The sequence below is a fragment of the Varanus komodoensis genome, unplaced genomic scaffold (genome assembly GCF_004798865.1).
Source record: "Varanus komodoensis strain SLA01 unplaced genomic scaffold, ASM479886v1 scaffold18_3, whole genome shotgun sequence".
Lineage (NCBI taxonomy): Eukaryota > Metazoa > Chordata > Lepidosauria > Squamata > Varanidae > Varanus > Varanus komodoensis.
This window is the reverse complement of record NW_025335549.1, coordinates 14,210,545-14,234,632: the sequence shown is the minus strand read 5'-3', so window position 1 is coordinate 14,234,632 and position 24,088 is coordinate 14,210,545. Positions and strand designations below refer to the sequence as shown.

The 24,088-nt window shown below is 49.1% G+C and overlaps 2 protein-coding genes across 3 annotated transcripts in view; both read left to right on the top strand.

Annotated features, from left to right (window-relative positions):
• Positions 1 to 10,498, top strand: part of GAB3 (GRB2 associated binding protein 3) — a 65,868-nt gene extending 55,370 nt beyond the window's left edge. Inside the window, exons 5-10 of the mRNA XM_044427148.1 lie at positions 2,111 to 2,166; positions 2,506 to 2,761; positions 3,423 to 3,504; positions 7,241 to 7,343; positions 8,140 to 8,253; positions 9,240 to 10,498. Of these exons, the coding sequence (XP_044283083.1) occupies positions 2,111 to 2,166; positions 2,506 to 2,761; positions 3,423 to 3,504; positions 7,241 to 7,343; positions 8,140 to 8,253; positions 9,240 to 9,356 (728 nt within the window). The 3' untranslated portion in view covers positions 9,357 to 10,498. The remainder of the gene's footprint in view (positions 1 to 2,110; positions 2,167 to 2,505; positions 2,762 to 3,422; positions 3,505 to 7,240; positions 7,344 to 8,139; positions 8,254 to 9,239) is intronic.
• An 8,536-nt stretch (positions 10,499 to 19,034) lies between these two features.
• The window catches only part of LOC123022127 (phosphatidylinositol-binding clathrin assembly protein-like), a 50,342-nt gene continuing 45,288 nt past the window's right edge, over positions 19,035 to 24,088 (top strand). The window contains exon 1 of one of the 2 annotated variants that reach the window (XM_044427563.1): positions 19,035 to 19,042. The gene's annotated coding sequence lies outside the window, so the exon portion shown is untranslated. Of the gene's footprint in view, positions 19,043 to 23,786; positions 24,069 to 24,088 lie in introns of those variants that run through there. The other variant, XM_044427565.1, reaches the window with a different exon arrangement.

The window sequence follows — 24,088 nt, the reverse complement described above, 5'->3', positions numbered from 1 at the left end:
GCCGTGTTGTTCTTACTAGCGGCTGTGAGTTTCTTGGAGCGCCAGATTGCTGAAAGGGCGTGTGCCATTTATACATAAACACACACACACACGCACCATACCCATAAGAGTATTTCCAGATGTGACAAAACCCCCCATCTTTTATTCTTTATTCTATTTAGGATCAGCTGGTGGGTACCAGTGATGAGTTCTTGTCATTTTCTGTTCGGTGTGCCAGATACCTATGAATAAATAGCAGCTTTTTTTAGTATCTAGGTTTCGCCTAGGCACTTCTTTAGTTTAGAATTTCCATCAATGCTGGAAGCCCTTGTTGAGCCTGGTCAGGCAAAATGACTTGCACTCCTGGTTTATAAGTACTTGTTACTGGTGAATAAATATAATATAATATAAGGGGTTTAAAGCAGGAATTGAATAGCGAATGACATCATATCATTCTGCCAGAGTAGTGGATCTCTCTGCTCTGGCATCTGTATCTGTCACATCTATGGATCTTAGACTGTCTTTGTTTCATGTCCATTGGACATTTCAGTTGCCTTTTTAATAGGAAATTATCTAATTTGTCTAATTGCAGAGGCAGCTGATGCGTCTTTTAAATATGCTTTGATAATGTCCAGTAACTGCTTTTTCTTGAAAGGAGGTTATTGTATGGATAAACTTTGTACTGGAACAAACTTTAGTATTTACTGAAGTAGATGCTTTTTTAAATTATTCCCCTTCTTCTTTGAAATAAATGAAAGGTGTTTTGCCAGTGGCAGTAGTTCTTTTTTGGAGCCCGAGAGAATATGCATACCTGTGGGTAGACACTCGGGAGCTTTTTTAGCAGATGATAGAAAAGAGAATGCGTAGACAAGATGGATACAGAGTACAATACTTGCTGCACTCAAGAACCATTCAACCAATTGACAGCAGACAGACTCCCGGTAGTTCGGTCTGCGCTGAGGTTCTGTGCTTAGGAAGATTCCTGAACTTTGTATAGGTATATGTGCGTTTCCCCTAACCATTCCTGCTCCCATTGAAATTAGCATTTTGCACATAAGTAATTGGGGAAGACTCTTCAGAGAGAACTACATATATGTGTCGGACATTCCCAAATCAAGCAGCTGGCCTTGGCCAGGCCCATCTGGAAACTTCGGCTATGGGGCAGTGTAGAAGTGAAATTAATAGTAACAGCACTTCCAAGTTGACCAAATACTGCTCAGAACCGCCTACTTCCCAGGTCATGTCTAGTTCGTACTCAACCAGACAATGAGTAACAGCTCTCTAGGTAACTAAATTATCATCAAGTGACCTTTCCAGGTCTTGACTGACATTTAGATTGCACACAAGACTATCTAAAAATTAATGAACAAGATTCGCATAGGAAACTCCAAATATCAGGAACTCATAGGTACTAGATAACAAATCCAGGCTGCGATGGAGAGGAATGAAGAACAAGTGTGGCTGTATGAAGGAGGCCCAGACACGAGGGCAGAATGCCCCATGCATGGACTCCTTGTGATCATAACCATCTGCTGTCCTTTTCCTCTAGCGCACCTCTTGGCATCCAAAAGGGTAAATGTTCACTTCTGATAGCGCAGTGGATTTTGGACCTTAGAATGGTTTCCACATTTGAATGCTTGGCAGGCTCACTTTCAAATGGATGCTCATTTCGACATCTGGTCCAATGTTGTTGAAGCTTGCATTTAATTGTTGGTATGTTGTATTTACTGGTGCATTTCATGTATATTCACTGCTGTGGGTATATATAGATGCGTTTAAAAAGGCTCAAGGAAAAAGTAAGGGCTCAGAGGTACTTTCCATATATTTTGACTACAATTCCCATAAGCTCCAGCCAGTCTGGCAAATGGTAAGGGAGTTGTAGTCCAAACATCTGGGGGGCACCAGGTTACCAACCTCTGTGTCTTCTGCGGAGCAGAATGGAAAGATGCGACTGCTTGACACACATTTAAACAAATGTTTGTTCAGTCTCTTAAGTTCAGCAAAACTCAAATTTCGAATTCAAATAATTCAGTTTCGAATTTTATCCTCACAGCCCTTGGTCTTTTTGTTTTATTGGTTCCTTAAATCACTATGAATTGTCTCCTCATTCGCACTTTGTTTGCTTTTGCAGTTGATATGGAAGAAAACTCCTTGAGACACAGGGATAAGAGGCTCAGCCTGAATTTGGTAAGGGTTCTTTTGCCTTGTTCTGACTCACCCCGCCCCCTCTGCGAGCCCTTAATTTAGCACCATTTTAGCAGGGTGCATTAAAAAAATCCCATGCGTGGCGACAGATCAGGACTAAAAATGAAATAAACGTGTCCCAACACAGCAACAGCCTGTACTTTTCTTTGCTGCTGCTGGTGTGAGCATTGGCTTCGTGACCTGGGTGGCCCTTGGGTGGCTTGAACGAATCCCAGGCAAGGCAGGGAAGGGGATCCCAGATGCCTGAAAAGTTGGGCGGAAGGCTTGCCACGCACCTTGCATCTGAAACCCTCCTTGTCCTTTTCTTCCTTGTTTCGGAAGCCATGTCGATTTAGCCCGCTCTACTCCTGCACAAGCAGTTCCAAGGACAGTTACGTGCCCATGCGCCCCAGCGCCTCCCCGCCCATCTCCGGATCGTCCGACTGCACCGCTGACGGCTACATTCCCATGAGTCCAGGCTCAACGGCCTTCACCCTCGCTGCAGCCAGCACCGAAAAGCTCTGCAGCCCACTGCCTGAGCTCCCGACCGACCTGGAACCGCCCCCAGTGAACCGGGAGCTGAAGCCCCGGCGCAAATGTGAGCCAGTCCTTCCCTTCTCCGCAGATCTGGGGGAGCTTTGTGAGCTGGCCGGGTTGACGCCCAGCAAGAGGGGACCGAGCTCGGTGCACAAATGGGAGAAAGAGGTTTGACTTGTGGAACAGTTCTAGACCTGTTTCCAGCACTGGGGACCACTGGTATAGTGGCGAGTTTGGAAGTACCCCCCCCTTCCATCCATCCATCCGCATATTTATATGCTGCCTAGAATGGCCAAAATGGCCTCCCTAGGCAGCTCACAGAATAAAAACATGCAACATTAAAAAACAACACAAAAAGCAATATTAAAAAGTTCAACAGTACAGAGGGCTTAGTTGTTGTTTTTTTAAGGTGCATCTTTGCCTGATGCTGAAAAGAAAACAAAGACAGTGCCGGGCAAATTCTCCTAGGGAGGGAGTTACCGGGGGGAGGGGGGAGCAGCAACAGAAAAGCCCCTTCACCTATTTGCCCCCACTCATTTCCCTGAGGGATGGTCCTCGCAGAAGGGCCTCCTGGGCTGATCTTGAGGGAGATGAGAAGGGAAATAAGACATTCCCCCTTCCTGCTTGGAATAACCAAATATCCATAAAGGAATTCCCGATGCATGGCCTGCTCTACCTCCATAAGGAGTTTTATTTCTCTCTCTTCCTTTGCAAATCTTCAGTCCGACCACCTCCTCTGGACCTGCGAAACCTTTCCACCATCCGAGAACATGCTGCCTTAACCAGGACGTGGACCGTGCCTTAGTAAGTGGATGGGAGTCTCGCTTGAGAAAAGCTTAGAGGCTGAGTTGGCAGACCCGGATTTTTCTAAGGGTTCCCAGCCTGCTGCAGCCACAAACAGGCATGAACTAAGGTCCAAGAGCATACAGATCAGTCTTGCTCTGAAGGTGGGTTGGTTTAAACCAGGCTTTGACAGCTGGGAGTCCTCCGGGTATCGTCAGCCCCAGTCAGCTTGGCCAATGGTCAGAAACATAGAAACAGAGTGAGTCAGAAGGGGCCTCCCGGGCCATCTAGTCTGACCCCTGGCTCCAGCCGGCTCTGCTCACGACATGCCCACCCTGTGCACGTCCAGCCTGTCCTTGAACACCCGCACCGATGGGGCCTCAACAACCTGGAGGTTGTAGTTTAGCATATCTGGAGGGCACTGAGTCCAGGAAGGTCGACTGAAGCAGATGAGATGCTTAAATTGCCAAGGAAAGGGAGTCGCTTTGAATCATTTTTCCAGCTTCTAGAACAGAAGAAACTTGAATATTTCCTTTCTTGTTGCCACAAAAGAGACGTAAGTGTAAGAAGGCATCCAGACACAGTCCTACTTAGACCCATCCAAATCAAACTAGTCAGTAGATCTCTAAGGAAGGGATGGGCAGAAGGTGGATCCCCAGGTGGAAAGCTGCATTTTGCAGTGGGTCTACTTTAACTATAATAAATCTGGATTCATTGTGGCATATGCATTGTGACAACTATAACAGAAGAGTTATATATTTTCCCCCTGGTTTATTAAAATAGTCTGGTTTTTATGTAGCAGAGCAAACAGATATGTTTGATAGAAGGTCATGGTTTCAGTTATTAAGAGCTTATGAGTGTGAAATTTAATCTTTTTATTTTTATAATTATGACAGAATATGTTTCTATTCTTTGCATTCAGGTGTCCTTTTTCACCTTAAAGCTTAATATAACTTTTAAAATCCTGTTTAGATTTTACAAGTATATCTATCTATTTATCATATTTGTAATCTGCCCAGTAACAATGTTCTCCAATCTTCCAATTAGATTATACTAAAATAATAAAAGCACCCAGTAAATAGCAAGCAATAACAAGAACCAGCACATAAAATAAAAATACAATCCACAGTATCATTACAATATATATGAGAACCAGTGTGGTGTAGTGGTTAAGAGCATGGGACTGGGACTCAGGTGATCCGGGTTCGAGTCCCTGCTCGGCCATGGAGCCAACCGGGTAACTTTGGGCCAGTCACAGACTCTCAGCCCAACCTACCTCACAGGGTTGTTGTTGTGGGGATAAGATGGTGGAGGAGAATGATGTAAGCTGCCTTGAGCCCTTTGTAGGAAAAAGGCAGGATATAAATTGAAAAATAAATAAATTTTAAAAAATCTATCCTTGCTTTGCTCTGAATATTTGCACTTTCTGTGTTTTCTGTTGAGGATAACAAGAAATTAAATGTTGCCAGATAGTGTCATTTCAGACTTTGAAAACTGTTAACTCTATGGATACAGAAGGAAAGAGTAGCCATAACAGAAGTTATTTGATGAGCCTCTCCTTCCTCCCCTTTTCCTCGAGATCTTCATCCATAAATTGTTCCTCTCATGGATCCAACTTCTTTTAGCTATCACAACAGTTCTTTGCAATGTTAGCATTTCTAAGGGGACATCAGATATCATTTTTCTCATTCCACAAGAAGGCGTCTGTAAACAACATCTTTAAACAAACTTTCCCTACAAATTCCATGAAATCCAGCAATCTCCCCCCCCCGCCCCCCGCCCCCTCTGTTTGCTGCCTCCAAAATTAAGTGGGCTTCTTTTAAAGACAAGAAGCTAGCATATCTTTTTTTCCTGCCCGATCAGCCTTCCCCAGCTTGGAATCGTTCCAGTATGTTGGAACACAATTCCTATCATCCCTAGTGGATTTTTTACCTGCAGAAGAAAACATGCAGGGCCTCGTGAAATTTGCTTCGTCACCTTAGGGAAAGATACAGCCTCTGAAGATCAATTTGGGGCAGACAGAAGACGAGGGGGAAAGACAAGAACCCATTATTAGTATCCCGCTGCTGTTGATCCTCTTCTTATACCGGCACCTTTTCTCATCAGCTTTTTAATCTCCAGAAAAGCATATATCAACGTTTCCACCCTTTCCCATGGAACTGGCTGGGAATGACAAATCCCACGCATTTTGTCAGGTGCCAAGTTGTAAAAAGCAGCTGGAGTGCCCGGTATTCTTCAGCCACTGAGTTTTTTCTGCCTGTTCTTGCATAGGATCGCACCCCCAGAATTGTGAGGACTGAGGCTTCCTCCAGGAAGCAGCAGGTCACCTGCTGCCAAAGCTCCTTGGACCGCTGGGGAGCCGACTTACAACCGTTTTCCAGGAAAACACTTCCTTGTACCTCCTGCATTTTCTTGTTTTTCGGGGCCAGGCCCAATCCTGGAATTCTGGAGGCAGCGCTGATGAGGACAGACTTGTTCAAAGGGGGGGGGGGCACTTATGAGTTAACACCAAAAAGGGATGTGCAAAGATCAGACATGCTCATGGACAGATGGACGGACGGACGGGAAAGTTAAAAATAATTGTTATACAGAAACAGGAATTTATTTTATTCCACTTGAATCTACTGGAATAGTGTGAAATGACGCAATGTATTCTTCTCTTCTGTCCGGTTAGGCCTAATGGGTTAGAAATGATTACATAGCAATACTGTGCGTTTCACCATCGCTGTGGACCTGTACAGGGTAACCTGAGAGATCCTCAGACTGACGATGCCTTCAGCAAAGAGGAGAGTCCTCCCCCAGCCCCGCAGACAGGGCACTTGGCCCTGTAGCGCTCTGTGAGGTCAGGGGCACTTTCAATTTCAGAAGAAACCGTGAGGAAGGAGCAGTTTAAACTGGCTTTCCTCTGGAGGAAATGTCTTGGTGGTGGCAGGGCAGGGGGATTACACATATGCTATCTGGCAATGCCTTCTGCAGTGTGGTGTTTTTCCCCCTTTCTGAAAGGGCCGAGTATCAGCCATCTCCCAGATGCAAATGCGTATTTTTGGAAAGCATCTGGAGTGGGGTGGATTTACTCAGTGTGCAGCCACAGCAGCTGATTCAGCTACTCCCACCTCCCCAAATGTTGCTAGTCCTACAAGCAAAGTGTGGGACCCCAGACGTCCGGGAGGTTTGGTTCCACTGACGTTCCTTTTGACGTCTGCAGCTTTCTCCTCCAACTCCCGTCAGCCTCAGCCAGAGCAGGATCAAGAAATCCCTGCTCTCACTCCCGCTTGGCCATGCTTTCGGGCCAGTCAGTGTCTCTCAGCTAAACCTTCCTTGCAGGGTTGTGTTGAGGACCACCATGGAGTGGAGGAAGGTCTTGTAAGCGTTCTTGAGTCTCGTGCAAGTGGAAAAGGGTGGGATATGAACGTAAGAACATCTGAACTGGATTTTAAAACTCAGGTTTGCTGGAGTTGTAGACCAGCTGCTGCTGGAGGTATACAGTCCCTTGACCCCTGTCCTAATTCCCGGCTGGCTGTTTTTCGAGACTGTCATAAGAATTAGCACTGTTATCAAGAAGACGTTGATTGTAACCCACGCTGTAGCCAACATAACTTTCATGGTCTTGCTGGGTCTTTGAGCAGGTTTATTCCCCACTCGGGCTGTGTCAGGTTTTGGCTTGGTTTCAGAGCATCTGGGAAACCTCTCCTTGACTTCACTTTTGTTTTTGTGTTTCTCTTGGTTCTCGCTTCTTTCCCCCTCCGCACTCGGCTAGCAATCGAACAAGCTTTATCTCTCCAGAAAGAGACGGCATTAATTCGGCGAGAGTCTTTGCCAGTTCAATTTCCGGAGCGGAGGAAGCAACTTACATTCAAATGGTAATCATCTTCGTGCAGCTCTTCTCCACACTCCTTTTGACAAACAGTGCGAACGGAAAAGCTCAGGGAAGTCCATTTTTTAAGCAAAACATGCTTAAAACAGAGCCTCCCCTTTGCCCTACTAAAAAAATGCAGGGGGAAAACACAAGGCCCAATTGACACAGTGCAAAGGGGCAGCCTTTTTCTCCTGTGTGACAGTGTGCTGTTGTTCACGCAAGTGTGGGTGGCATCACTCCAGAGGATCACAATGGCCAAGCGCCGGTCTCTACGTGGGAATTTGGATTGCCAACGGGAGGTGCCCGGCCACTCGGAGTGGGGGCCTCAGTGGAATCCGTGGGGGACACCCCAAACAGTGGGGCGCTGGAGAGGGGTGGTGAGCCCGTGGTCCAGCTCCTGGTTTGCGTGTGTCAGAGTCTCTTTGCTAATGGCGAGAACGAATTACCAGGACTTACAGGGAAGACTGAATTGCCTTGAACCCGTGTTTTCATTGTGAGATCACCCAGGGTGCCTGCAGTTATAAGTCATCTCGACCATTTTAGGTCCTGGTTTCTCTCTCAGAAATAGCATTGTTAATGTTCCTTTATTCTCGGGAGGAAAAACCATGGCGTGCCACATGGGAGTGGACTAGAACAAGGCCTGACACTCTTCAGTGCTTTATCGCCTCCTTCTGTTCTCTTTTTGTTTGCCCCTTTAGATCACAAGCCTGCAAAGTGCATCTGTATTTTTTTTACATTTTTCGGTTCATGCTCCTTGGTGCTATTATTTTAATTGTTGTCATTGTCAATGTCATCGACAGGACCACCAGCAAGCAACTTCCCCATATAATGGAGCATTCCAATGGCCAAAGAAGTTTAGCCTTGATTACCTAGCACTGGATTTTAATTCCGCCTCTCCATCTCCTGTACAAAAGGTAGGTCTTTCATGGGAAAGGGGAACAAATTCACTTGGTTGACATTTTAATGTGAACCAACCTAATTTGCTCTTCACAAACGAACATACAAACAGGAATGCAATAATCCTTTATTGTTTGCATTTCTCTGGATTTTGCAATACAGTTCTCCAAACAAGAAATGCAAAGACAAATGTGTACATTCAGAAAATTTGCAGAAATTGTTGAGGCACGTAGCTCTTATTGTCAGCAACTAAGCCTTAAGACAGTTCAGCCTTTTAGACTGGGGGGAGATGCACAAAAGCCAGGAAAGTACCAAAGGATCAGTGCTTGGTGGAGAAGGCCTGGGGCTGGGGCAGGTGAAGGTGATGTGACCCAACCAGGGATGAACAAGGGGCAGATTTGGCGGCCTGACCTGTGTGGAGGTACCCCTGCTCCTGTTTCTGGGAAAATGGTATTTCAGGGGAAATTGCATATGAAAAGCACGTGAATTTTCATGCAGGCTTGACAGAAAATCCCCAAACTGATGTGGAGATGGAGATGTAAAAAATGCTCCTTCAAAATGGGAAAAAATGTAGAAATTGAAACAGCCCTCCTGGGTCTTGCAAGATCTGGTGCAGCAAACAGCTTGCCTTCCCCGTTTGTTTGCGTATGGAAGGCTTTCTTTTGATGAATCTCCTGGGCGTTAAAATTCACTGTGTCCTTGCCCCCTGGAGGGACTGGCACAGACAAACACGTTTCCCTTCACCTAGAGCCAAATACATCTCTGCACTGCCTTTTCATCTGCCTCTGCAGCCAGTTCTGGGCTGGGTGACAAGGTAGCAGATGGGGAATCAAGCCTTAAACTGAGAGAAGAGCAAAGGACACTTTGGTCTGCTGATGTCACCGTTCGCTTCCAGGTGAAAAGAGAAACATCAGCTGAAGGGGCAGAGGAGGGGGAATGAACCTAGGTTTATCTTCATGAATAGAATCTTGTTTTACTTTAATGCTTGTCTTCCTTTTGGTAGAAGCCTTTTTTCTCTGAAGAACAACGAGTGGATTATGTCCAGGTAGATGAGCAAAGAACTCAAGCTCTCCAGAACACTAAGCAGGAGTGGACAGATGAAAGGCAGTCCAAAGTCTGAAGCGGGAGACGGCTTTTCTTGGTTAGCTTGATTTTGCACATTGAAATCCAGGTTGTCTGAGTGATCCAGCGGAGATGGTGAGCAGGTGGCGTGGAAGAGCGTGGTGGTCCACCACTTTTCCTGAGAGAATGCCTTTTGGCCGGGTTGGTGAGAAAGGACCGACCTGAAAGGACCGTATCAAAATGACCCCATCACTGCCATTGCCTCCGTCACCCCTTCCAATGAAGAATACATGGTACCATCTTAGGACCTGAACTTGGGGTGGACACTTGCTGTGTCACATGAAACACTGTACTTCCTGTTGTCGGTTGTGTTTTCATCTTCCCTATTTAACGGATGTCGCATCCACTGTGGCATCTGGTTCTGACAGGTATTTGGGAATAAGGGCTGACCATTCAACAATGGATAAAGTAACTTTTGTGGGAGGGAGGTGTGGAGGGTAGGATGTTCCTTGATCGGAAATAATTGGGGTCCGTGGATTATGCTAGAGGGTTAATAGGAAACCATTGCAATGGTCATTACCACCCCTCACCTTGGATCATCAGAATCACAGGCTGCACCTGTCACCAAGCTCCTTCTTCTGTAACTGGTCCTTCTTTGTGGTCTCTGTGAATCACACGTACGGACTCTGCTCCTGGCCCAGGACTGTTGTTGGGAAGATTCTCCAAGCTAGACTCATTCCAGCAGGAACCCATCCTTTTCCTTGGAGGCGCTTCTGCCATTTTCCCCAGTTCTCTCTGTTCCTTTTTCAGTGGCCAGTTACTCGCGAGTTGGCTCATTCTTTTCCTCTGCTGCAAGGAGTGACTTCAGTGTAAAGAAGTTCTCCCGTGCATCTGCTGCCTCCCCAGTCTTTGCATCCCAAGGAAACCCAGGGAAGCTGCAAAGCCTTTTTGCAAGCCTTGGCATGGTTGGCCAAGGGTCAAGAGGATGCTGTCACCATCTGGAGGAATGACCACCCAGTTTTTCTTTCCCAGTGGACAAGATCATGCAGATTTGTGACCCGTGGAGATTGTGTTCTTCCAAGCATGGCATGATTATCGCTAGGAAATTACTGGAACAAGCCTGACAACGACAAGCCTTTTAGCACTAAGATATTTTATTTCACATTTAGCCTTCTTTTAATAAAATAAATGAGGATGTGACCTCTCCAGTGTTTTGCTGAGGGCAGCTGTTCTGCGGCGATGGCTCTGGGTTTCGTGGCACAGGATCGTAACCTTGGCCTCAGCAGCCCCTCTTTTCAAAGTGAAGCTGTTGACTTGGCTTTCTGAATTGGGAGCAGGGAGCACTTCTTATGTATCAAACTGGGTTTCAGCCTGTCGCCAAGCTGCTATAACCCAGACAGAGGGGCAAGGAGCACCTTCGCGTCTCTCATGGATGCCTTCCAGCATTAGCTTTAAGACCCCCTGAGGCCATCTGCTCCACAGCTGAACCGTTTCCACTGATAGGAAAGTTCACTTAATGTTAAGCTGAAATTTAGAAATTAATAGCCACCCTGTATGTGAAGGGGGATTGCAACGGCCCATTCAAGAACAAGCCATCTCCAAAAGCTTGGCATTGCAACAGGGAACTGTATATTGTTGGGAGAGGAATTAATTTTTCCTCTGCTAGTGTGGGGAACGGGGAATTCTGAGTTGCATAACAGGCAACAGCAGCTTCCCTGTTAGTAGAACAGGCTGTCCTCAGGCCTTCTTGAGTCCTGGCTCCACCGTGCCAGTGCAGAAACTGCTTTTCCCCATGCGGAGCTGCAGTGTTTTTCATTGCAGCACCAGGACTGCCCAGACGGAGACCTCGGGGCACCTGTGGCAGAGACAGACATCTTTGTTTTCCTCTTCAAGCTGGCAGCAGGGAACTTTTCTCCATTTCCCCAGAGAGAGCAAGCCATGCACTTACTGTGACCTGGGGCAGATGTTTATTATTTTCTTTAAGTTCTTCTCGATGCCCTTCGAGATCAAACTACAGGGCACTGCACACAGCGCATCAAAGCGACAACGGCAACTGTGCAAAGAAAAAACGGCAACCAAGGGAGACATCGGTTTCGGCAAATGTGTGGGTCCATCAGTGAGTTACCTGTGAGGCTTCAAGGGTGGTGCCTATCAAACAGCGGGGTGCAAAATCGCCAGGGTGGTGAACCCACAGAAAAGTTTCTCCCTGCAGCTGCCGTCAGATTTGCCTGTGGGTGCACTGGGGCAACCTGATGGACCAGAGCGGAACGTCTCGGTGGATGGGCAGGTTGATACATGAGACGTGCTTCCTGCTTCCGAGACGTTTCGGCCGTACATACAAGTGACATCACCCTGCATTCAGCCCAGTAACAGACTTGGCAGGCAGTGCCTTTCTCTGAGCAAAGATGCGGAATGTGAATGGCTCCTCTGGCAGCCTAGAGGTGGAATTCCATGCTAGCCGTCGTTCCTGAAGGGAAGACTCACGGAGCAATCTCTTCTCGAGCGTATGGCTGCATGCATCACTCTGGCCAAACTGTCCCTGTCTCAGAGCATCCGCCCCTTCCGTACCAACCACAGCCGGCCGAAGGTCAGATACGGTGTGCTCACGTGCCTTACAAGGAGCCATGCATGTGTGGGACAGGAACCGAGAGCTGTGATGGGGCAGCCTCTGGCTTCCAGGGAGTCCTGGGGGAAGCAGGGGAGTCTCCTCTTCCCTGCCGGGCAACTGCCCTGCTCTCAGAGCTGCGGCTGAGGAGCAAAGTGACCAGCAGGCTTTGGAGCAGCAAAGCTGAGCTGCTCCTTCTGTCTGATGCTGCCATCTGTTGTGTGAGTCATGGAAAAAAGGCTGGCTGGAGCAGCTGCACTTGCGGAAATGCTTTTAGGGGAAAGGTGAATGAATGACTGGCCGGCCGACTGACCCAAGAAATTAGGCTTCTCTTTTGCTTTTAAAGCATTTTCTCCTTTAACATGTTCCCACACCCCTTGACGTCACCTCTCCTGGGTTAAGGTGGACACATGCTCACTTGCACCCTTGTTTACATCCAACAAATGTGCTCATGGGCATAACGGTTTAGAAACATTGACTATGAGTCAGCTGGAAGACAATACCAGTACTCGGGTCTGGAGCTGGCGTGAGTGGGCCGAAGGGCTGCATTGCCTCGCAGCAGCTTTCCCCAACGTGGTGTACCTAGGCTGGAAGCCCGATCCAGCAGGTTTTCCTCCAAAGCAGCGATGCAGGAGGAAGCGTCCATTGCTGGATCTGGCACCCCTCAATCAGCCCAAAGGCCAAATCCAACTTCTGAGAGGCGCTTGGAGGCTGCGTTGGAAGGTTTTCCCATCTGTTGAAATCCTGCAGGGAAAGGCGTGGAAGTTGAGAAGCCACTGAGCAATCGGTGGAAGTGGAATCCGAGGGGACCAGCCCAGGACCCTGGGTGGGCCCCACTTGGTCGCAGGGGCCGAGGTCCAGCACCCTGCCTTAAAAGTTGTGTGCAGAAGGCTAAGCTTGGCTAGCTGGGCAAAAGCTAACATTGGCGGGTTGAAATGCGAGGATAACCCACCCAGGCAAGAAACCCCAGCGCATAGGTTGTTTCGCAAGCAGCCCAAGCAGTGCCCGACAGGCATCTGGGCTCTCCATGGGCCACCCTCTCCCTTCAGTCCTCTAGGCCATGTCTCAGGCCACCTCGCCTCCTCTCTCCACCATAAGAAGGAGCCATTTCCTGACACCCAGTTATAGTCACTCCAAAGTGCCCAAGTGGCACATGGGAGGGGCTGTGCTTCACTGGATGACCACCTTTTAAAATGGGCCACTCACAGACTTTCAGCCTAACCTACCTCACAGGGTTGTTGTGAGGATAACATGGAGAAGAGGAGGAGGAGGATTATGTAAATTGCCTTGGACTCCTTGCAGGAAAACTTATAAATATAGTAAATAAATACACATGCACACATTGCTCAGAATTTTTTTTTGTTCAACTTGTGCAAGTGTTGCTTACTCTGACTGGCAGCAACCCCCAAAGGCACCAGGGGAAAGGGATCTTTGCGGATGCCCGTGTGTGTGTGTGCGCGCGTGCATGCATATGTATGTATTGATTTATTTTTAAACATTGCTGAAGTGCTTGAGCAGAAATACTGGGGCTGCATGGCAATAAATGGGTGTCTGGATGTCTCGGGGTGGGGAGGGGAGGGGAGGGCCTGAGATTCGGGAAGAGCGAACGACGTGCCATGACATGACCTCCATGATGTGGCTTAGGATGTCTGCCTAGGCTGGGGCAGCAGCCAGCCCTAGGCACACTGAATCTGACCTCTGGTCAAGGAAGCAAAGCCTGGCCTGAGGAGTTCGGTCTGCTGGAGATGGGAGAACGTGCTGATCGAGGCCTCCGTGTGCTCATCCTCGCTGCCTGAGATGAGGGCCAGAATGCGCGTTCCGTTCTGTTCCATGCAGGTCAGGCCAAGCCAACGGCTGCTGATCCAGCGTTCTCCTTTTAGCTGCCCTGCCCTCTCTCCCCCTTCCCTAACACCATGCCTCTCTTTTGCTGGACCAAAAAAAGGAAGGGCAATTTCCTCCCTGGAGCTCAGGATAAAAAGCGACCGCTGGCACTGTGAGCTGTGGCTTCGTTGCTAATCCTGCGGGCAGGGGGCACAGCAAGTGAAGTCCTGGAGAGATGCCAGTGAAATAGGGGGCAGAACCTTTTCCAGTTTTGGAGAAGCTCTTGGGGTGTAATGTGCTGTGAGCCAGGTTGCTGAGGACTGAGTGGGGGGGGGGGGATGGAAAATCAAGGGGAGAGGCGGAAGGAAGGGAGAGAGGGCATCCTGAAATGCGGAATTCCCCATGGTGCACCTCTGCGGCCATATCTTGTGGGGCGACATCGCTTTCTAACAGGGCCAGGACAAAAAGTACCACGATCCCCAAAATTCTACAATGGTATAATGGAGCTGAAGCAGCCCTCTGCATCCTTGTGCTCTCCAGACTACAGTTCCCATCAGCCTCAGCTAGCAGAGCTATATTCCAGGCATTTTCCTAGAGGTCTGGCATTAGTTCATTTGTCTGGGCTTGCTTTTGTTTAAAGCAGGTTGCTAGCCCTTTTCCCCGGGGAGATAGGAGGGGAAGAGTTCAGGCTGCATGTCTTTGGCCAAAAAAAAAGAAATAACATGATCTGCTTTATGTTGATACGGCCTGAATTAAGATGCAGGCTGCTCCTGGATTGTCCATGACTGAGGGTGGGAGACGGTGCTGGCTCCAGAGTCTGGAAGGTGCTTCGGCAGGACTTCGTTAGACTCCCCGCTTCTCACCAGCTGCTCCTGCTCTTTCTTGGCATTGCTGCCACCCGCTTGCTTTTGCCAGACGGACAGAGAACAAGCAGGACGCAGCATCTCCTGCTCACCTCCCAGACTGCTGTCTGGGCCAGAGGCATGTGCAACAAGGGAGGAGGAAGCCCAGGGTGGTCCTGGCGATGGCACCTGCCCAGCAATGCACACGCTCGAGGAGGACTTGGACGCTCTTGAACAGCAGTTCTCGTTCCAGTCAAAACGTGGCAAGACTTGGTAGCTGCCATGTCAGCGGCATCTCAGCTGCGCTGTGCCCTTCGGGGTGAGGATTCATGCAGACGCAGCAACGGACAGGAGTCCGTCCCCCAGCCAAGCCGAGGCGTTCTCAGTGGACGTCTGTTCCAGTCACCGGTTTAGCAATAGAATTGCCCAATCGCTTCCTGATGTGATATTCATTTCCTTTTTCCTGGTAGAGAAAGCAAAAGGCCAGATCTCTGACTGGCCTATGAGCAAGTTAACCTTGGAAAGGAGCAGTTCAGCAGAATGCTTGTGAAGTACTTCGCACCTGGAAAACAAAGGAACTGAGGAGATGCTCCTTGGGACAGATGTTGGCAGCCTAGTGACCCCATTTCGTGTTCCTCACTTGGAGGGACGAACTCTGGGATGGCGCTGTCAGGCCTTCCCTTTATCCCCTCCCCTGCGCCTCTTGCCCCACCTGTACGCATTAGAGTGGAAATTGCAACCACATATGAATCACCCTGAAGAGACGGCAAACGGGCTTCCGATTTGCAGACATTTGTGCATATAATGTACATATGACAAGTGTTAGAGTTTAAATAGACAAAGCCACACCGTGAATAGCCAGGTCACCTGGCCGGATGATAGCTCAGTGGTAGAACCTTGCATGCTGAGGGCCTCCAGTTTGAAGCTCTCCCAGTGTCGCCAAGCTGCTTGCTGAAATCCTGGAGAGTAGTTGCCAGTCAGTGTCAGCATCAGCACTTGCAGGGTCAACTGCCTCGGGGTGGTAGACGCCGAAAGACACTCTAGCACAAGCTTCATTTCAAAGGTCCTTTGGATGTGATCAGACCTCTGGCAAGGGCAATCTGTCCGTCACTTGCTGGCAAACCACTGGCTGGGGAAAGAGAGACCAAAAGAGGCAGGAGGTGGGAAAAGGCACGTCTCCGTTTTTGCTGCAGCTGATCCACTGCTGGCTCCGGTCCTGACCAGCAAGAATGGGCGGGCTTTGATAGACGAACCCCAGGGAACGCAACATGGGGAATCATTTTTTTTCCCCTGCCCTTGATTTATTGCAACTTTGGGTGGCCGGAGCTGCACTGAATGTCATGGGGGCCATGTGTGGCCCCCGGGATGAGTGTTGCCCTACCCAGATGGCCCCTGAGTTTGCTGATCCTGACTTGAATCATTGCTGCTGAGCTAAAGCCATCGTTGCAGAGAGACATCCCAATCACCTTGCTTGGTGGGATTCTTGATTAACAATGGTCCTTCAATAGTACTTTCATCTAGGAGAACACTCTGACTCACCTGTGGAAGGAATCTTGGGAATCACATGTTGCACCATCTGTATGGAGCGTGGGTGAACGATCTTTTGTCACCTGTGTTTCAGTCTTAGTATTCAGAAAGGAGAAAGTGATCTCGAGTTCTAAAATGTTCAAGAAGACAGTGATCAGCTGTTCATTTGGGAAAAGCATTTGCATTGGTCTGCCTACCTTTGCTAGGTCTTTTCTACTCAGATATAGAAAAAACAAAACTTCGTAGCAGTGTCGTTTTTAATGCTGTCCATCCACATACATTTCTCACTTTTTCCTGTTGGATTTTTTGAGGTTTTAAGTGCTGCATCCAGAGAAGAAAGAGAATGTGAAATGAAGCAATTGTAGCATATCGATGTAAAATGTAGAGTGGGGTTGTACATTCCACACCTAATTTTGACAAAAGGGTTGTGTTTTGCCAAGAAGGTGCTAGACCTGCATCTAAACTGTATGAACAACTGGTAGGAAACAGCAGTGCAGGGGGCGAGGGGGAGAATGAACCCCCTTTAAGATGGATGAATTCAATATTCAAAAGGAATTCCAAATGGCAGGCAGGGGGAACCTAAGTCTCCCATCCAGAGACTGACTAAATGCAGGCTTTCTTCCCCCACAACCCCAGGCTACTGTCTCAGGCAACCTGGTGGCCTCCAACACAGCTAATGGTCAAGGATGATAGGAGCTAGAGTTAGAAATGCCTAGAACCCACCAGGTTCCCTACTCCAGAGAAAGCTCCCTGATATCATGTTAAGCTACTTGCTCATTTTTTCGCACAGATCACCATGTTCATGGTTCAGGAGATGGCCATTCCCTTCATCTGTTGGCCCCTTTTCATTCGGAGGCACTTCAGGATGAATCTCTGGAACCTTCTAGATACAAAACATACACATGTACTGAACTACGGGATAATTGTCTTTTCCACCAGGATGAGGCAGGAGGTGACGTGGTAAATGCCTCAGGTGGAAGCTCTCGGGTGGCAATGGGCAAACCTTGGAGTTGTTGGATTACCTTCTGCCTACTTCTGCTTTGGCTACTTTGGATTATTCTGAGCAGAGCTACTTAACAGTGCCTTTTGGATGGTTTCAAACAGCCATGACTGATTCTTTGTTCCCCATTGGCTCCCCCTTTGGCCTGCTATCAGTGTGAGGCCATTTTAAGCATGCTTCATGAGCCAAAATTATGTAAAGAGCCCCTGCCTTTCCATCTTCTTGACGAGGAAGCAACCGTAACCTTGGTGCAGATCTTTCCATGAATATCTTTTCTGGACTCATTTGCTCCGAGTGGATAAACACCTCATCGTTATCTCACCACACACAGCTGTGGAATGGTGTCAATTTGTGGAGCTACTGTGAAAACTATCAGCTCAAGAACACGGCCCAAAGTTACTTCACAGGGGAGTGCTGGCTTTCACTTGGCTGAGCAAATACAGTGAAGGCCAGATTACCTTAAGTCAGCCTTCCACAACTTGGTGCCTTCTAGATCTGTTAGACTGTAACTCCCATCATCCCCAGCCAACATTGGCCATCACAGATATAGCAGCACAGGGAGACCTTCCTTATTGCATTGTATCATCAGAAAGACAGGAATTTTTGATGAAGCCAGTCAGTCCATAGATTTAATGTGACTAAAAATTGTTTGGTAAATTTCCAAGTCTGCACAAGCTTATTCTTGCATATTGGTGTTTATACATGTGCATTTTATATATAGTTTGCTCCTTTCCTTTCCTTTCCGGGCTTTTTATTAATGGTATTTATCAGGCTGCCACAAATGAAGAAAGAGGAAAGTTCACACGTTCAGCTGCCAGCTATCAAGCATACAGCAAAGCAAACCGCAAGAGATACATGTTCATGTGAAGTGTCCCAAAAACAGTTATTTAGCATATTAATACTCTCACTGTCCTTTGAAGAGGCAGGTAATTTGCCTTAATCATCATCTCTTATTTTCTCAGACTGTGAATACCCAAATCTTTTTTTTTAATTGAAATGAAGCAGCATCTGTCTTCACTGGCTTCCCATGTAGATCTGTAAATGGAAATGTGTGGGCAAGGAAGTGACAGCAAAGGTAAATCCGTAGTGAAAAGTTCATTTCTTTAAATTGATCGATGAAATTGCAAGCAAACAGCCTCGAGACTGTTTTGTATTTCTAAAGGTGCACCTGTGAGACACTCCCCTGCTTTAGACTGAGGTCTGGGGGGCTTGTTTTGTTGTGCTGCAGAGACTCGGCTAAGCAAGAGAAAAGATCCCGTTCTCTTCCGTGAGGCTGTTCTAGGCGACCCATTCCAGATGCAATCTGGCTTGGCAAGTCTTATCAAAGCCTTCTTTGTCATCGCGATACAAGGCGGCATGTGTGCTTGATGCTGTCACAAACACAACCCATCCTTGATGACAGAGCTGAAGCAAATGGGTGGATTTCACTGCTGTGAAGAGCAACGCGTAACTCACAATGGCCACCCCCAGCCTGTTCTCTGCCAGCTCCCTTGGTCAGGGACATTACGGAGAGCATGTGTTTTTAGGTTCTCCATGAGGCACCACAAAAGGGACCTGCAACAGAACGTTCTATGGATGGCTCCCCTTCAGCCAGCCAGCCAGCCTTCCTTGCCACTCCATTCCATTCATCTTCACGTCTGTTTTCTAATTTCCTCTCAACGTGCTCAGCCTTTCTGCTTGTTCATGGGTGGTGCCATTTGCACTACATGAGGATCAAGACGTACGGTATCATTGTATGTCAGATACGGAGGGACTAGTTGTGTGTGTGATGCCAAGACTTTATCCAGCTACAACCAAAGGGCACTCTTCTTAATGGAAAGATCCTCCTCCGTGTTATCTCTTTGAACCATATAGGCTGTGTCCTGCAGGTTCACAGAAGTTTGTAGGTACAGCTATTCTTTTTCTGGCCTCCACCCTTCCGTGGTAAACTCATTGAAGAGAAGCACCTCGTTTTTCTTAGTTGCTTCCTACTCAGTTTCTCTTCTAAGTGTGATCCTGACTTTCTTACACAAGAACATCATGAGCTCTCTTATCCTAGAAGCAGCCCCTTGGTCCTTCTAGTCCAAGATTAGGGATACTGATGTACTCCAAGGTTTCGGGCAGAGCTTTTCTAGGGCTATCTAGGAGGGATAAGGAAGAGGATGAGGCACAATAGCTGTGGAGGGAATAGCAGTGCAAAGGTGGGATGACTGAGGAAGGGGACCTTTGTCTTGCTCATTGGCCCACAAAATCTTGGGAGCTGGCACTGAAGGGAAGTTAGTTGTAATGATTCTATACTTAGGAAAAGGAAAGCAGGAAAATAGGTAGCGGGAATGAATGAGACGCCACTAGCAAGGTGCATTCTTTATATTCCTAATGAGTTGCAGAATGATATTATTTAATTAGTTGACAATGCATTACAGGGCTTATCGGTTCTAGACGCGCTGTGGAAATCCAGCTTTGTTGCCGCCATATATCATTACCATCTGATTGGTAATTGTTTAATGGCTTGTTGGTCACAGTCCAAGTGCTAATGGACAGGAGTCCATATCATAAAACCACCATTATGCTTGAACTTAACTGTGTTCGTTCTCTCTCTCTCTCTCTCTCTCTCTCTCTCTCTCTCTCTCTCTCTCTCTCTCTCTGGACCGGCTCAGTATATCACATACAACTATTTTCACTCTTTTCACATCAGACTACAGACCACTACTCTCCTAGAACAACAAGGGGAACCACCCAATCCATGACAGTGCTTTGACATCAGTGGCACATGAGCTTCCATCAGGCATTATGTCACAATTTCTAATTGCATTAACACTTCCACAAGCCACAGCTGGCTCTCCAGATGCTGCTGGACTGGAACTTCCATTTGCCATCCTAGCCAACAGTCAGGCATGATAGGAGCTGAGAGTCCAACAACTTCCGGAGGGGTGCCAGTGCCCCTGCCCTGGCCCAAGCCTCCCTTCGCTGCCCACGTGCCTACTTCTTGTCATTTTTAGAATGCTTTGGACACCCATCTTATGGCCCTTAAGCCATATCCGAGAGGCCATGGCATTGTCGGATTGTCCTAGATCCAGAAATGAAGACCGCACTCGTTCTGGGATCTGGCACTCCAACCACCATCCTTCAGAGTCAAAGCAGAAAGAACTGTACCTACTTCTTTCTGGGGCCAGACAAACAACTTACGAAATGGGAAGAAGTGGGTGTTTCAGGAGACCAGGACGTGAGTTATCCTGAGCCCTCTCTGGCCTTTTTTTTGTTTTCGGGCTGAGGTAAAGCATAAAAGAATTTTGAAACTGGCTTATGTATATTTTTATTAGCAAGCCATTACAACAAAAGTATTTAAGTGGTACAAAAGCTGTTTTTAAAATGCCCTTCCATTCCAAGGGTGTCTGATGAAAGTTACAAAACGTTGTGCTAACAAAGGAAAGGAAGTGTGGAAATGGGTGTCAAATATGAAAGACTGGCATGCAATTCTATAGAGGGTATTGCCCAACATGACGCTTGAAAGCCCTTTCCAGAAGCATCTTGGGTAGACTGAAATCTACGTCACCTGTTGCCTGTGGTTTCTTATGTAAGATTTGGATCAAGTAGAAAAGGCTGCAAAAATTGTGTATGGGTTTGAGAATGATACCGACTGATTTACAATCTGATTTCCCATATGGACATTTCTCCGGAATTGTCCAGGGTATTTTCATCCCTCTTGGTTCCATTCTTATGGAAACATCCAGTAAACCGCATGAAATAAGAGGAGCGGTAAAAATATAGTTGGCCATTCTTCTGAAGCCCATTAGCAGGGACAAAAAGCCTCCCTCAGCTTGCGGACCAAATTCAATTTTTAGAGCAGCTTTTCAGGGCAGGATGCCAGTGGGTGGAGTGAAGGCAAAAAGGATGGAGAGACAAAAGGATGCAGCTAAAATGCAAAACATTCCAGGATATTGCAGTTTAGCGTGCTTTCTGCCAGTAAAACCTTAGGAGAAGCATTTCAGTCTTTTAGAACAGGAATAAAATGCACGAAACCCAAGAAACTGGCTAGGAAAAATGGAACAAGACCAGGGGAAGGAGCACATTTAGCAGAGGCACCCCAGGGGTCCTGACTGGAACCCCAGGAGGGACAGATTTGGTCCCTGTGCTCTTGTTCCCTACCTGTGTATTAGCGAAGAATGTTTGAAAAAATGTGAATTTTATGGGAAAATGCATGAAAAAATCCATTTAAATTTTTATGTTGACTTAAAAATCACAAGCTACTGTATTTTTCGCTCTATAAGACGCACCTGACCATAAGACACACCTAGTTTTTAGAGGAGGGATCCATGGAAAGCTTCCTGATAATCACAGGCACATTCCCCATCACTTCCCAATGGGCTTCATTAAAAGATGGGTTGCCATTTGAAGAAACACACCGACCTGTGATTAACAGCTCTCACCTGCGCCGGAGGAGGGGAGCGGAGCAGGGCGCACCGAGCGCGTGCCGGCCAGGTGTGGTGCAGCCATGCCGGCGGTGGTCTTCCTGGGCAGTAGGGGTGTGCAGTCCGTCTCTCCATGCGGCTGGCAGGTTAAAGCCCGCGGCTCCTCCTCCTCCGCACGCCTCCCCGAGCGGCACAGCTCTCACCTGTGCTGGGGGGGGGGGGCAGAGCAGGGCGCACCGAGCGCGTGCCGGCCAGGTGGTGCCACGCAGCGTCCCGGGCGTCGGGCACACACACATTCGCTCTATAAGATGCACAGACATTTCCCCTTACTTTTGAGGGGGGGAAAAGTGCATGTTATAGAGCGAAAAATACAGTATATGGAAATGGAACAGTATGAAAAATGCATGAAAAATGAAACATTGGAGGAAGCAAAAAAGGCAAATGTATCCATTCTGCCTCAACCAAAAAAAGGTAATGGTAACGGTAATATGTAACGGTAATAAGGAACAGAAGTGAAGTAGCAACCTAAAAAAGCTGTTTGAATAAAACCCTTGCTGCTTGGCTCAAAGTGAGCACAACTCTGTCTCGTAAGGTGCCCCATTTAAAAGGCTCTCTTTTGGATATCCATGTACCATATTTCTTGATCAAGGGGTTCTGGAGGTATGTTACAATTTTAATACTATTTTAATACTGTTTCGACATGGATATCATCACAGGAAGCTGTCGACTGACACTCGTACTCCTTGGAAACTATCCATGGGAATTTGGGAATATTTTACAAAGATTTTTTTAAAAAAATATATAATAAATTTTATCTTCCTTGTCCAAACAACAGAGTCAGGCAGCCGACAAACACAAGAACTCATAAAATGACAGAACAACAATATGAATCAGGTTTGCCACAATTTTTTATTTGACTTCAGCTGGGGGATTTTGAGGTGCTGGGGGGGAAAACAGCAGCAAAGTAGATCCTATATGCTTGAAACCCGCCCACTTCTTATCCAAAACAGTATATAATAAATATAAGCCGCAGAAATTATTGATAATCCTGATGGATATTAGTAGCCACCTTTTTATTCCACTCTTCCACCAGGGAGCTCTGGGTGACTCTGATTGCGATAAGCTTGTTTATCCTTACAACTACAAATAAATAAGAGGCTGCCCAGATGCATCCTGAATGCCTCCAGTGCCGGAGAGCCCACCACCTCCCCCGGTCATGGGTCCCATTGTCGTACAGCTCTGACAGTCAGCAAAATTGTCCTGACTTGAGTCCGCTACTCCAGGATGATGGAGAAGGCAGCCTGGCACTCCTCTTTGGGACAGCCTGTCCTGCCCTTGCCAGCGCTGTCCCGTCTCCCCAAACTTCTCTTCCCCGGACCAAACATGCCCAGCAATTTCCATCTTCCTTTGCGGGGCTCTGGCTCCAGCCCCGGGATCCTCCTTGCTGCCCCCCTCCCCGGGCCCTTTCCTGCTCCCCTGCCCCTTTATGCCACCGCGGGGCCCAGAAGTGGGCCAAGTACCCCAGATGAGGCCCAGCCAGCCAAAGGCCCAGCCCGGGCAATGCAGCCGCCCAGGGCAAGCAGGAATCCAGCGGCCCCGTCCGTCCGTCCGTCTGTCCCCCCCGGGCAGGGGAAGGCCCTCTCCCCAGCACCCGGGGCACCTGCAGGACCCCCCACGGCCCGGCCCGCCCCGCCCGCCAGGGGGCCCCGACCCACGCTGCCGCCTGAGGACGACGGCCGCCATCACGCGGCCACCGTCCCGCGGGCTGCGGCGGCACTACGGGCCCTCGGGCACGCCGCCGCAGCAGCAGCAGGCCACGGAGAGGCGGCGGGACCCTCCGGGCGCCGCGCCACGGGGCCGAGGGAAGGAAGGGGCAGGAGGGAAGGAGGCCGCCCGCCCGCCATGGTGGCCGCCGGGTCACCTGATGCCGCCGCAGCTCGGCCGCCATTTTGTCTGCGAGCGGGAGCGGCGGCGGGCCGAGGGGCGCGCGCCCGTCTCTGTGGCGCGGCGCGGCGGCGGAGGAAGCGGGGAGGGACGGAAGGAGGGAAGCAGGAAGGGAGGGAGGCAGGGAGGAAGGGCCCTCGCTGAGACGGGCCGCGCAGCGCCCTCCGCCTGGCCTCGGCTGAACTCGCGGCAGCGGCAGCGGCAGCGCCGGGCGGCCCCGGCTGGGCAGGGCTTCCCTCCGGCGGGCGGCGGCGGCGGCCCTCCCCCCGCTGCTCCTCCTCCTCCCCCGCTGCTGCTGCTGCTGCTCCAGCCGATCGCCCGCCCGCCAGCAGCCAGCCCGCGGCCCTCGCCGCCCTCCCCCTGCTCCGCCTCCTGGGCTGCCGCTGCGGGGCTCCGGGCGTCGGGAAATTCCTCGCCGCCGCCGCCGCGCCGCCTCTGGGGCCGCCCGCCGAGCTGGAAAGCGCCCCGCGGCCGCCGCCGCCCTGCGCCTCTCCGCCGCCGCCGCCGCCGCCGTCATGTCGGGCCAGTCGATCACCGACCGGATCACGGCGGCGCAGCACAGCGTCACCGGCTCGGCCATCGCCAAGGCCGTCTGCAAGGCCACGACGCACGAGGTCATGGGCCCCAAGGAGCCGCAGCCGCTGTGCTGCGGGGCCGGCAGCC